The sequence below is a fragment of the Melospiza melodia genome, chromosome 6 (assembly GCF_035770615.1).
Source record: "Melospiza melodia melodia isolate bMelMel2 chromosome 6, bMelMel2.pri, whole genome shotgun sequence".
NCBI classification, from domain to species: domain Eukaryota; kingdom Metazoa; phylum Chordata; class Aves; order Passeriformes; family Passerellidae; genus Melospiza; species Melospiza melodia.
In genome coordinates, this window is record NC_086199.1 from 6,157,218 (window position 1) to 6,171,097 (window position 13,880).

Consider the following 13,880-nt stretch of genomic DNA (forward strand, 5'->3'; position numbering starts at 1 on the left):
GCTGTGCTCAAGCCTGCTGTGGTATTTTCTGGCTGAATGCAAACCCTGATCCCAAAGAAGGGAAGAGTTCCCCTGTGGGAAGCACCATGGAGTGGGGGTGGGGACATGCAGGTAACTTTTACTCATAGGTGTGTAACAACAGAAATGTTATTTTAAGTAATTAGGAATCTGCCTGACTCAAAGGGTCCTTGGGATGGCATCTTCATATCCCAGAGCTTTGGGCTGTACTGAGATTTTAAAGATCTCAGTAAAGGTGCATAGAGAGCTTTTTTTCTTCCTCTCAGTGATGATTAAAGCAAAACCACAGAGATACCTCCCCTGCACAGCACATCCCAGAGTGCCGCCCTGCCACAGCACTGTAATCCTGTGCTGGGGGTTGTGCTGGGCTTTGGTTCTCAGCCAAGAGGAGAGCTCTTTGTCATGGACTGAAGAATAATAATCAATATTCCTTAGATGGAATTCAAAGGTTAATAATGCCCAATACTTCCTATGAGTTTCTTTTTCTTCTGATCATCCAGTCCAGGTAATTGCTCCCTTCTCCCTTTGAGCATCTTTCATCATCATTGTATTCTCTATAGTGTACTCTCATTAGAATACTTTTAACTCCATTATTCCTAACTTTTTCCTGCTGCCTTTTCTACTTCCATCTGTACTATAGGTATTGAAGATCGTGTGGTTGCTAGAAAATGTACAGATAAATAGAAATTATTGGTCAATGACTGCATTTCAGTAGAACAGAGTTCAGCTCTTGAGAGAGAATATGCAGCTCTTGCCAGATGGGACTTTGTTCTACTGAGAAAAAAGAAATTTTATGAGAGACATGGCAGGAAACTGAAAGATCGGGCTCAGTCTTGACTGAAAAAAGAACTTTGAGACTTGTTGATCCTTAGCCAGTGTTGAAGGAGTCGACTCAGTTAAGTATTGTTAGCTAATATAATGAGTCTACAACATGTAGTCATAATAGCCCCATAACATTATTACATTTATATTTTTCTCCTCTTTAGTCTGCTTAGTGTTAAACAATGTCTACTATTGTTTTAGTTCAGCTCATAGTTCAGTCTTTGGAGGACTTAAAAAAATGCAAATTTAAATTATTCAAGAAATAAACAACACCCTACTTCTTAAGGAATAACATTAATATTAGAAAAACATTGCAGAGACCAAGGACATCTTTAACTAGATCAGGTTTCTCAGAGCCCCATCCAGCCTGACCTTGAATGTTTCCAGGGATGGGACATCCACAGCTTCTCTGTATCAGTGTTTAACCACCCTTGTTGTAAAAAATGTCTCTCTTATATCTGATCTAAATCAACCCTCTTTTAGTTTAAAACCACTACTCTTATTGCAACAGGGTCCACTAAAAATTTGTCCCCATTTGTCTTCCAAGCCCCCTTTAAGTATTAAAAAGTCTCCCTGGAGCCTTCTTTTCTCCAGGTTGAATTCCCTCAGCCTTTCCTCAGAGCAGAGGAGCTCTGAGCACCTCCATGGCTCCTCTGGACCATCTCCAGCAGCTCCATGGCCTTCCTGTGCTGGGGATCCCAGAGCTGGATGCTGCACCTCAGGTGGGCAAAGGCTGGGGTCTCTTCAGTGTTTGAACAGTACTGCTGTTCCTCATGGAAAATCCTGGCATTTATTATCTTCCTCATGAAAAATCCCAGGATTTATTATGTTCTGAGCTGACCAGACGCTGAAGGAGGCAGAGATGCTCTTTTATTCTACCCCATTTCCAAAAGGTAAAGAGAGTGCAGACACCTGCCAGTCTGGGGCCATTCCCAGCAAGCCTCTGCTGCTCAAAGGCATGAACTGCACATCCCTGGGCTTCTTAAATACTCCTGGATTTCTTGTCCAACTGGTTCTGTTGCACAACATGTTAGCACGTGCTGGCTTGGGAAGGAGGCTGGGAAGGAAGTTGTTGTCAGAGGCTGATAGGAGGGAAGCTGTACCCCAGGTGCCTTGTTTATAGACAGGAGCAGATAAGGCGACTCACATCTCTGAGTCCCCAGCACTACAACATCCCCATGCTCATACCACGTGAGACACAGGCATGGGCAGACACAAGAGGCTTTAACCCCTGCCCCAGGGATGACAGAAGCAATTTTTAATCCTTGCATGTACAAACCAGCAGTGTCTTTAGCCTGTTCTTAGCAAAATCTCCCACCTTTTTCCTCTTGATATCGGATCTGCCATACCTGCTACCTGCCACAGCATCTGAGTGGGCTTGCAGGTAGCACTGGGCTGATGTAATTTGACCAAATTTGAAGTCCATGCCTGTCCTCTCACCACTTTGTGTGTAGTCAAACCATGATAAGATCCCATTTCACAAGCCAAACAGGAACAGGGTTGGTGAGGCACCTCCAGTGCAATGCATTCAGATACTGCACCGTGAATCACTTTATTTGGAGGAGCGTGACCTCTCCTCTTCAGAGGGTTAAGCATCACATCTGCCACCAATACCCTGTGCTGGCTGTGGCCCTATCTGATTGATCCAGGCCTTCAGTGAGCAGGTTGGATCACCTACACCAGGTGTGCCTTTGTAGGAGAGAACACCTTTAAAAGTATCATTAATAACTGCAGTGTGGCTCAGAAATTGAGTTATTTCAATACCATTAAATACACCCAACCACACAGAGGGTAAAGCTCAGTCATCTCACACATCTCCACCTCTGGAGTGCTGGTAGTTGTCTTGTAACACCAATTCCACCAGCTGGAGTCCAGAAGATGGTGTTCCCCAAGAGCACCAACACATTTCTGGGTGTCTCCTCCCTCATTTGGGTGCCATGGCACTGCAGGTTGAAGAACACTGCTCAGACTGCTCCACAAAAGCCACTTCCATGAAAGATGCTGCCAAGCCTTCATGGCATGTTGACACTGGTGGTGTTTTCCCATTGCTTTGAACTGCAAAAAGGGGAAGAAAGCAGAGAGAAAAGTGAATCAGGGGCTTTCAGAATTCAAAATGTGGAAGGGAAGAGCTTTCATATCTCACATGGGCAATATTGCTCACGTGCAGGCATTTGCAAGATTGTGGCTCTAAGCTTATTTGTCAGCCACAAGGCCAGAAGAGAACTGTACAATTATCTGGACTAAATGTTAATGAGGGACAGAAAACATTCACCCTTAATTGACACATCAGTCCCTATGAAGAGGAAGTAAAAGACATTTTTAAACTTGAATGTTGGATTTCTGTAGATTGGAGAGAGAAAATAATGAATGAAGCAGAATATTTTCCAGCCTCCTACATTCACACTACTGGATCTTTTACTTAAATCTCATTATTACGTGTATGGGTGGAAGCTGCTGACCAAGGAAAAAATACAGAAAAATCAGGAAAGCAGAGGGTACTGCAGATGCCTGGTGCCTCAGAGCTCTGTGGTTTAGAGGACAGCTTTGTTGGGCTCAGGGGTAGGGGGCTGGCATGCGAACTGAGTGTCCACATGGATGCCTTGAACCCATTTCTGAGCACGTCCATCATGTTCGGGAATAAGTGAGAAACTAAATTATAAATAATAGAGCAAGACTGCTGGGAAAGAAACAAACCCCAGTCAACCAGAACAATCAGTTTGTTCTCCAGTGTTTCCTGTACAAGTAATAAAATCTAATAACTGAGTTGCTGTTAACAGTTAATGACCACTGCATTTGTTAATGGACCCAGACAAATGAGAGCAGTTTAATACAACAAACAGGCCATTAGCTGTATTAATGGTTGGCTTGTAGGAGTTAGAGCTCTTATAAACTATATTCTGCAGTTTATAATACCAGCACTTTATAAAATGACCCGGTGTTTTCCAAAAAATAAAAAATAATAAGGATCAGGTGAGCTACAATTTAAAAAAAAATTAGTTTTCCAAAAAATAAAAAATAATAAGGATCAGGTGAGCTACAGTTTAGACAATCAGTATTCATGGCAACTAGGAAAAGCTGATATTAGGCTACAATCTCTTTTTCTCTTTTGCACTGGAATAAATCAGGATCAACAGCAAACATACAAACCAAGCCTGATTCTTGTATAGCTTAAATGAGTGACAGCTTTGCTTTTGACTCAGTGAGTTTTGGATTGATCCTATAATTATTATTATTAGAGAGGAATTTGATCTTTTTTTCCTCTTCTTCTCCCTAGACTACAAATGATTCCACATATGGGATATTCAGTCTTCAGCAGCTGTCATTGTTTAAAGGTTTAACAAGCAGTCTTATAGAAAGAACTATAAAAGGGAAGTGGTATAAATAGACTAAAATTAATAGAGGAACAAAATAGAGTTAGTTCCCACTTCAATTGCCTCTACAGTTCTCTTAATTTTTGTATTTTTTATAGTGTATTTAGCTGCAGTTTCAGTTACAAAAAGTGTCACTGGCACTTTTTGCAATGGTAGTTGTGAAAGGCAAAATTCTTCCATAGCTTTACAGACTCACTGCTGAATGTAACCAGTGTCTGGTAGAAATTTAATGTGGAACAATTTAAGACTTTGCCCTTAACTTGCCAAATGAGGATGATACTAAATTGTTACAGAATTATAGGTTACTGGGGAAGGGAATAATACACAGTTTTGTAGGAAAAAGAAGTGGAGATTTTTACAGGGTGCATGAAATTTGTGTATATCTGTAGTGTGAGATGAGGCCAGGCTTAAATCATAACGTTACAACAGGACTTGGCCAAGCTCTTTGGCTTTGTTTGTGGATCTGAACTGGATGTTTTTCAGACAGATTCCCAAAAACATAAGAGAGAAGTTGCATAAACTTATCCTTAAGGTTACTGTGACCTGAAGGAAGAATGCAGGAATAAACTTTGAGAGTTGTTCCCATCTTTGACCATTCACCCACCTGCAGGGAATGGTGCCTAAGCCAGCCTAAGGAGGTGCCATTCTTCAGTTTTTTACTTGGAAATGGGAATTACAGTTCAGAGGAGCATAGCATGCCCACTGTGTCCCTCCTAGGTTCATCATACCACAGCCATCCTCTCCCATGTCCTTCCTGTTGATTCCTTTCAGCTGCCAATTTGTGGTTTAAGACATTCCTGAGCCAGGGTTTATCTCATGGTCAGTAGCCACTATTAAGTCTATCCTCCATTAACACCTACTCCTGGATTAGGCTGTTTATATTTCTGGCCTCCATTTTTTGCAATGAACTCCAAATTATAACTATGCATTCTGTGAAAAGGCATTTGCTTCTCTATGTTTTTAAACCTTTGACCTCAAAACAATTGTAAGTGTCCTTTAGGTCTTGGCTGGGAAAGAATGAAAAACCCTTTCCCATTCATACAGCTCATGTGGTTGATGATTGTACAGATCTTGCTCATGTTTCCCTTTTCATTCATTGCTTCCCAGATTTAGAAATATCAAGCTAGGCAGTCTCTTTCCCTTCACAACCATGTTTCATCACCTTTGTCATCTTTTTCTGTGCATTTCCTGGATCTATTCTGCATTTTTTGAGACGGAGGGAGCAGCAGGCTTGCACACTATAAATGGTATGAGTGTGTCATTTATACAGAGCCTGAGTGACAGTTTTGGCATTGCTGTCAGTTGTTTCAAACAACTACCAATAGTCCACTTGTCTTTTTGATTGCTGGTGAGCTCTAAGCTGTTTTATTTCCAGGGGGTTTTCCACTACTACACTAAAACCTTCTCCTAGAGTGCCAGGTTAATCAGATTGCCTGTGCTCTGGCTTGTTTATCCTGTAATTTACCCATAACTCAGATTGCACAGCCTTTCTGCTTTATTTTCTATTTGTTGCCACTGCATGTCTCCCACCACTCTGCTGCTCAGGAACATCAGGAGATCCTCTCAGTGGGTTCCTTGAGCAGCTCTGTGCCACAGGCTGACTGCTCAGGGAACCATCCAGCTTGGCAGGAAGCACTGGGAAGGGCTCAGCCCCCCTGAGCACTGCAGGGCACAGAGTGAATCGCCCTGCCATGCCTGGAGCCTGATCTCCAAGGTCCTGCTGAGGAGAGGAAGAGAATCCACACTGCTGCAGACCTGGCTGGCCCCCAGAGCTGTGCAGGGAGGATCAGTGCAGCCATCACCAGATGGTGCAGCTGCATTCGGCCTTGCAAGGTCATGGTGTGCAGGGCTGTTCTGATTCTTGGAAGGAAATACCTAACTGGGGATGTTTTTCCACTGCATGGATGTCTGGAGAGTAGGCAGGGTAGGTTCTGACTTCATGTCGCTGCTCAGTTCTCTTTGAGAACAGGACATTTGGGCTTTGGCTGGGAGCTCAGACTAGGGGTGTGTTCAGATGCTGTTTGAGATGATCTGTTCCAGACTGGTTTGAGTGGATAAACAAAATTAATTAGATTCACATCATATGAGTCCACAGGATTGATTTTTTCCTGCAGCAGCAAACTGGTTTGCACTGCTGTTCACCAGAAATACTTACAACTGTGGCTCACCTGCTTTTTTCCATGAGTTTTACAATACTTGCTAGGTTTATCTGAAGTCTGGGTAGAGGAATCACATTATCTCACGAGATTCCAATGAACCATTGTATAGAAAAAGTTCTTTAAGCCCTCATTTCTATTATGGATGAAATTCCAGCATGGCAAAGTACTACACCTTGTGTGATGAAGCAGAGGAAATGAGCCTTTAGCCATCAGATTTTTGTCTTCTCCCTGTTTCTGACAGTAAATGTGTGAGCCAGCCCTTACTTCTAACAAGTAATGCTTGGGATGACTTTCATCTCTGCCTGCTCAGGAAACTGAGGAAAAGGTAAAGAGAAATTTTGACAGTACTATCACAGTCTGTGATTGTAATTCTTAACTTAGTCTCTTAACTCTTAACTTAGTCTCCTAGTGCCAAACATTCTTCACTGCTATTGCACTGAGCCCTTTGAAAGGGCTCTAAGCAAGGTAAAATCTATATTTGATTATTTGGAATTTACAGAGTGAGTGCTCCAGCCTTTCTAAGGCCTTCAGCCTTATCCTTTGGGTACCCATACTGGGTGCTTTAAAGTTTAGGCTGTCTTTAAATGTTGTCTGCAGCCCTGAGTGAGTCCTGGTGAAGTTTTCTAAGAGCTCCAGGTTGCCCATGACGGTCAGCATGGATTCTGCCCTGGCTTCCAAGGACAGCTCATAACTCAGAAGGACAGAAGCGGTGAAAGTACAAAATAATAATAGTAATAGTAATAATACTGATCCTCTTGAAAAGGTAAACAGGGGACTTTTTTATTTTATGGTGTCATAAGGAATTGGTGAATCCAGACATGAAAGCAATGGCTGATACACAGCTGATAAAAGGAAATTTTTATTTCTAACCAGCTTGCTGCTGTGGGATACTGGACTCCAAGAAGGTACAAAGATTAACACCAGGGAAAATAAAATTACCTAGAATGATCACCGCTAATGCTAGAATGCATTTCAGAAGAAACATCAACACAAAAATCCTAAATCTACAAGTCTTTTATGAGAAGACAGTACTCCATGTTAAATGATCTGGAGCTGGTCATCCCTGGAAACAAAATCCCAGAACCTGGGGTGGCAATTTCTAAAACTAAGCCTGTATTCCTCCTCAGGATGAGCTGTCCTAACCAAGCTCAAAAAAAATCTTAAAACACTTGTCTTCTCCAGTTAATAGTGACAGAGCAAAGAACTTAAAAGCCTTGAAAGGAGACCTGTCAGAAGTCTGATTTAAGAGTCTACAAGTTTTTCTGGCAGAACAGTTGCTTCCATGTGAGGAGTGATCACATTACTGAACCTGTTCCACCTGCTCTCTCCAGAGGAGGCAAACAGAGACAACCTGCTCTGTCTGAGGCTTGGAAGGAGCCTTGGCTTGGTGCTCCTGCGAAACTTGGACTTCTAGAAGAAGAAAACAACGTGGAGAAGGGGGCAAGCGAGGAAAGGGATAGGAGAAAACAAAGGCGGTCTGCTAGGGAATGTGAAAGATGGCAGAGCTGAGCTGAGAGGAGTGGTCTGGAAAAGAAAATTAAAAAAAGAAAGAAATACATTTTTAAAAAGGCTGCAAGCTGTCAGCCACTCTTGGCACCATCCAGCTGCGGTGGGGTCACTCAAAGGACCGCATCTTACGGAGTGCAACATAATTCAGATGATGCCGGCTGAACAATGCCACCGGGAAGGCAGGATTTCATTGTTCCCTACCCAGTTCGCACCGCTTTGCTGCGAAATCTACAAAGCAATTACAACTAATTAAATTCCGACTTTATTAAGTGCGATCAAACCCCCGAAGACAATCCACCCTAGAACCAAGCCTGCACGCCGAGTGCCAGGCGCGTTAATCACCCGCAATTAACCCCCGAACACATCCTGCTGCTCTCGGCGCTCGTTCTCCCGGCGGAGCGAGGCGGGGAGGCGCCGCTGCCCGGGGCGAGGTGCGGGGGCTGCGCTGCTCCGGCTCTGGGCCCGGGTCGCTCCCGTCCGGGCCGCCGGTCCGAGCGGCGGGCGCAGCCCCAGCCCTTTCCGGGAGGTGCTGAACGGGGAGCACCGGAGCCCCTCAGGGGTGTCCCAGAGTCTGCCCCCGGAGCTGTGTCCTCGGTCGGGGCAGGGTACGGGCTGCTCCTCGCTGCGGGCCGCACCTGGGCGGCAGCACCGGGCCGGGCACGGCCGAGCTCTCCCCGCCCTCACGGCGCCTCCCCGCGGCTCCTCCCCGCCCGCCGCCGCCCCACGCCCCGGTGTCCCCGAGCCGGATCGCGGCGCTCCCCCGCGGCAGGAGCAGCCCGGCCGGGCGGGGCGGTTCCGGAGCCCCGGCAGAGGCAGGGCCCGGGGGCGGGCGCGGTGCCGCCGGCCGGCCCCCTGAGGAGGCGCGGCGGGGCTGCGGCGGGCCGGGCCGGCAGGAGAGGCTGGGAGCCTCGCCCGGCGGGAGCGGGCTCTGGCTCTCCTCCCGGCTCCCGGGCGGCCCGGGGGCGCGGCCATGTCCGGAGCCATGAAGTTCAGCGGGTACCTGAAGGTGCGGATCGGGGAGGCGGTGGGGCTGCAGCCCACCCGCTGGTCGCTCCGGCACTCGCTCTTCCGCAAGGGATACCAGCTCCTGGATCCCTATGTCACCGTCAGCGTGGACCAGGTGCGCGTGGGGCAGACCAGCACCAAGCAGAAGACCAACAAACCCACCTACAACGAGGAGTTCTCGGCCACGGTCACCGACGGCCATCAGATCGAGCTCTCCGTCTTCCACGACACCCCCATCGGCTACGATGACTTCGTGGCCAACTGCACCTTGCACTTCCAGGAGCTGCTGCGCTCCGCCGCCCCCAGCGACACCTTCGAGGGCTGGGTGAGTACCCGTGCGGAGGAGAAGCCTCTGGGAGACTCCTCTGGGAATGAATGGAGGGCGCTCGGGGAGCCGGGGCTTGTCCTTGCATGCCTGTGCCGCAGACACGCAGCCCGGTGTGTGTCTGCAGGTACACAGGTGTGCTCCTTCACGCGTCTGTTTGTGTCCCTCTGCTTCACATTTGCTGTTCCTTAGGACCCTAAGGACCCTCAGCTGTCGTAGCTTGAGGGTGAGAACGCTGTAGTCTCTCCTGTGAAGTCTCTCCTCATGTTTGTAATGAACGGAGACAAGATCTGTAATACGTAACTTGCAAACGACACCAGCAAATTCACACAAAGGTGTTTCCTCCCTCCTTTCGCTCAGCGCACAGAGGCGCACTGGGAGACTCGGATACCTGGCTTGGATGTATTTCTGCCCTGCTCTACACATGCTTGCACAATAGTTTGATGTGTGCATGCGGATTTCTTTGACTTCTTAGCAGAATGGCAGGACTAGTCTTGTGTCTGTTATGTACACCGCTGCTCGGGGTCAGTGCAGTTTCACTCTGAGCTAATTCTAGTTAATTTCCAGGTAAATGTCACTTGTAGGCAGCCCAGAGAACCTCATTTATGGGTTAGTCCTGATGGTGACAGAAACAGTACAGTCTCTAAAGTTGTACCTTTGCTTCCAGTCTTGTAAAGGAGGACAAGGTGACTGCATTGATCCAGACAGTTTGCTAGTAAGAGTTAGTTTAATAAAAAAAGGCATTTATTCTGAGTAGAGAAGGTGCAGAAGAGCTGAGAATGTTCAAGGCTGTGATGGGTATAAACTTTCTGAGGCTGAGAAGTTCAGGATATGCGGTCAGATAACCACCACAATAAAACCAGATGTTGAGGCTGACAGCGTAGAGAACAGATAAACATCTTGATCCTATCACTGGGGAGGATGCTGGGACTTTCTGCTCTCGGTCTGTGGCTGAGGTGTGATGCTGCACCTTTGGGGTGATAACAGGCAATGATTAATTAATGCATATTGGGGCCATTTAGTTAGGTACCTTATGGATGAACGTGAGGTTTGTGCAGTGGAGCTGTTCTCTCTCAGACAGTCCCTGATGGGGTTTTTGGGTCAGACAGAAAGGTCCCAGCAGTTCTCTGATGGCTCAGCTGAGGAGTTCCTCCTGACAGCCCAGCCACAGCTGAGGGCATGAGCTTTGCCTGGTGGATGCATGCTCAGCTTCCCAGGCTACCTGTGCCCCTGGAAAGTGTCTGCTCTGCTCCTGGGATTTGTGCTAAACCAGGTTCAAATACAGAACAGACCCCACAGGCCAGGCAGAGGAGTGAGCTTGGGGTAGAGCTATGTGTTTTTGAGGGTTTTCTTGATATTTGAGTTGCTATTGAGAGAGGCCCAGTCCTATAAGGAGGCTGGAGTCCTGGTCACACTGAGCTGGTGACATGGGGTGGGACTGCTCTGCTGCAAAGGTGGTGGCCTTATTTACATTACTAAAATACCTATCATAATACTGCTGCTGGTGTGGATGCATGTACATTTCTTCCATTTGGTCCATCCTGCAGTGCTGATTTTTAGGGCAGATGCAGACTGTGGCCTGAAATATTCATCTGGTGGTGAGGGAAAAGTTTCTAATCCTTGCAGGATAGACGTGTGTTTTATGAACTCCTGTACCTGTGAGCTGATGGGTACAAGGGGGTGGGAAACCAGTGAATTCTTTTAACTAGATTGATGTAAACTGGTTTTATATCTGGGCATGTAGACAGAGGTTAAGAGCTGCTGCTCTCCCTTTAAATGAATGTCTGAAACTTACAGCTGGGGTGGATTTAGAGGGAAATGAGCAAATGTTTGCCTTCTGTTGCCTTTCTCTCTCCCCTCCCTTCTGATTTGCTTTGTTAGCATCTCGCATAGCGTGCAGCCTGGATCACATGATGACAGGGAACAGCATCTTGCCCTGATAATTTAATATGTCTTGATAAATCCAGCAAGGCTGTCACGGGAGTTTGTGTAATCAGGAGGAGAGGAAATGCTGGTTTGTACTAACCCAAGGTCTACGAGCTGCTGGCACAATGCAAAACACCACAAGGAAATGTACATGATTTGAAACACCTCCACTCCAAAATCCTTCATTTCTGTCCTTTTTCCATCCCCAAAATAAAAGCACAGATAGGCAGCTAAGGAGTGAATCTTCCCAAGTTTAACCAGGCTTATGCTCACTTGGCTGTGCACAATTTTTCATTTTGATTTGAAATAGAACTTTTATGTTCACTTTTCAGAGACAGGTCAGACAGTATTTTGGTAAAATCCAAGTGATTAATAACAGGCAAACAGGGCAGTTGGCTGCTGTCAGCTCTCAGGCTCATGCTGCTCTGTTTATAAACATGGATTTTCTCCTGCTGGGAAAAAAAAAAAAAAAAAGAAAAAATGTGATTAGTTGTAACATTGTTCAGCACCTTTTGTGAGAACTGTAGGAGGTTTCAGCGAGAGGCAAGGAGGAGCAGTTGGTGTGTAAGAGTTGGTGCTTCCCAGATGACTTGCAGGTACATCACTGCAATTATGACCTGAACACTTATGCAGATGAGTAAGTGTATGGACATGAGCTGTCTCATCAGTAATGCTTATACACCTGAGTCATCCCACTGGCTGCTGGGGCAGTGTTCTCTGTTCATGGTTTGCTTTAAAATTCATGTTTCAGAGACTTCAAAACTGACCCTTTTTCCTTCCAACCATTTGGGTTGTTTTCCAAAGTCTTTCTAATAAACACATTAGCATGGTCTGGATATCTTCTAATTTATGAGTTTGTTGTTACACACGTTTGACTAATTTTCCACAGATCAAATTTGCAAGAGCTTATTAACTTCCAAGATCCTTCTTGGTGTTTCCCCTTTCTTATATTAACTTGTCAGGTTTCAGCAAAGCAGTTTTTACCAACATTGTCAGTTAAATGCCATCGTGCCTTCAGAGTGCTGAGTGCCATCTCCCCAGTGCCATGTTGTCTCTGGTAGGCATTGCCTGTGTGGGTGTGAGGTTGTGCAAACCTGAATGGTTGCATTTTACCCAGGTGTGCATGACCAGGTGCAGGGAGGGAGCTGGGCTGCCTGCTCTCTGGAGCTGTTTGCTGGGATTTACATTGGGGCTGAAACTTGCCTCATGAAAGCATTTAATTCTGCACTAGCTTGTGCTAGGATCTTTTTACTTCACGTATGCACCTTTAAAAAGGTATTATCTCCTCTTTGACTGAGTGCAGTTTAGAAAGCTGTCATATATCAGTGAAACAACTGGAGTACTCAGTATAGCTGAAATGGGAGATGTTTACAATACCTGAGTTTTATGTAGTAGCTGAAGTAATTTTTAACCTTGGGGAAACACTCTTTACAGATACTGAATGGCATTGTTACAAGGGAATTATTTATTCACGACTGTAAAAATTATTAGTCCCTGGGCGGAGATGCCATAATTTGTAAGACTTTAACAAGGAATAGACATTTAAACCTTGATCTTGAAGTAGCAAATCATGAGAGTACACTGGAGGAAATCACATAACAGATGGGCTATAAGATTAGTGAGCCAGTCACAACTTCCTGATGAGTTTGTTGCTCGTGTGCAGGAAGAGATTAAGGCAATTCTTGTGTGTTCCTTCACTTCAGCTCTTTTGTCTATATCCTTCCCTATTTTTTTAAGGCAGAAATAATCATGTTTTACCCGTGTTTATATACAATTGTGTTTGTTGAATGTGAAGTTCAAGAGTTAAAAGATAAGTCACCTTCTCTTCAGAGCACCATGGCCATGAGAGAGAGGCAGGGTACTGCAGGTCAAATATAATATGTTTGCTGCTTCTTTTGGCTCCTGCTTGACTGCAGGGTGGGCAAAAGTTGCTTCAGGAAGCCAAAATACTTTATAGCTCTTGACAGAGGATTTTGTGGTGCAGTATTTTGTGTCTGTGCAACTGCAGAGATAAATTAAGCTTGTAGAGGTGGAATAAGTGGTGTCTCCATCCACAGGGCAGGAGCGGGCTGGGGTGAAGTCCGTTTGACTTCTCTTTCCATGCACATGACAGTGATGTACACAGTGCTGATCTCTGATCTGTGTGAAGGTCACACTGCCATGTTAATTAGGCTTGAGTAAAATGAGCTCCTTCCCTAACTTTTTGGAAGCCTTGTTTCTGTAATTGTTATTACTGATATGCAGTTACTATGTTGAATAGGACTCGTGGAGAGAAACACCCACTGCAGAAGGTAAGGTGGGTCTGAAAGCTGCTGGAATTTCAGCTTTTCTTTCTTTCCTTTAGCATAAATTTGTCCTTTGGCCCTATGAAGAGATACCCTCAAAATGCCAACAGACCCATGCACCACGACTACCTGAGAGTGCCCTGCATCCTAAAACAGAGGCTGTGATAACCAAGGGAAAAATTGTTGCTATTTGTCAGGTGTTCAATAGCCTGTGGGGGTGTGATGCTAAAAACAGTTGTTCTGATGGAGGCAGATGAGACAGCTGACTGTCACAAAGAGCTGCACACGTACTGCCCTGTTCCAGCATCAGAAGTGGAGCTGTTTGGAGTCCTGTTTCTTGCTCCTCCCCAATAAAAGGCCTGGCTGGCAGCTGTGAGAATCCTTGGAGAACATGGACACTTTGCTTGAGAGTGTGAAGATTTGACCCAAGCATGAGAAGAGCCAGTTTCCAGTGGCTGGG

At 45.7% G+C, this 13,880-nt stretch overlaps 1 protein-coding gene across 1 annotated transcript in view; it reads left to right on the plus strand.

Moving 5' to 3' along the window:
• The first annotated feature begins 8,834 nt into the window (after positions 1-8,834).
• Positions 8,835-13,880, plus strand: part of PRKCH (protein kinase C eta) — a 114,731-nt gene continuing 109,685 nt past the window's right edge. Inside the window, exon 1 of the mRNA XM_063159755.1 lies at positions 8,835-9,209. Coding sequence (XP_063015825.1) covers positions 8,850-9,209 — 360 coding nt within the window. The 5' untranslated portion in view covers positions 8,835-8,849. The remainder of the gene's footprint in view (positions 9,210-13,880) is intronic.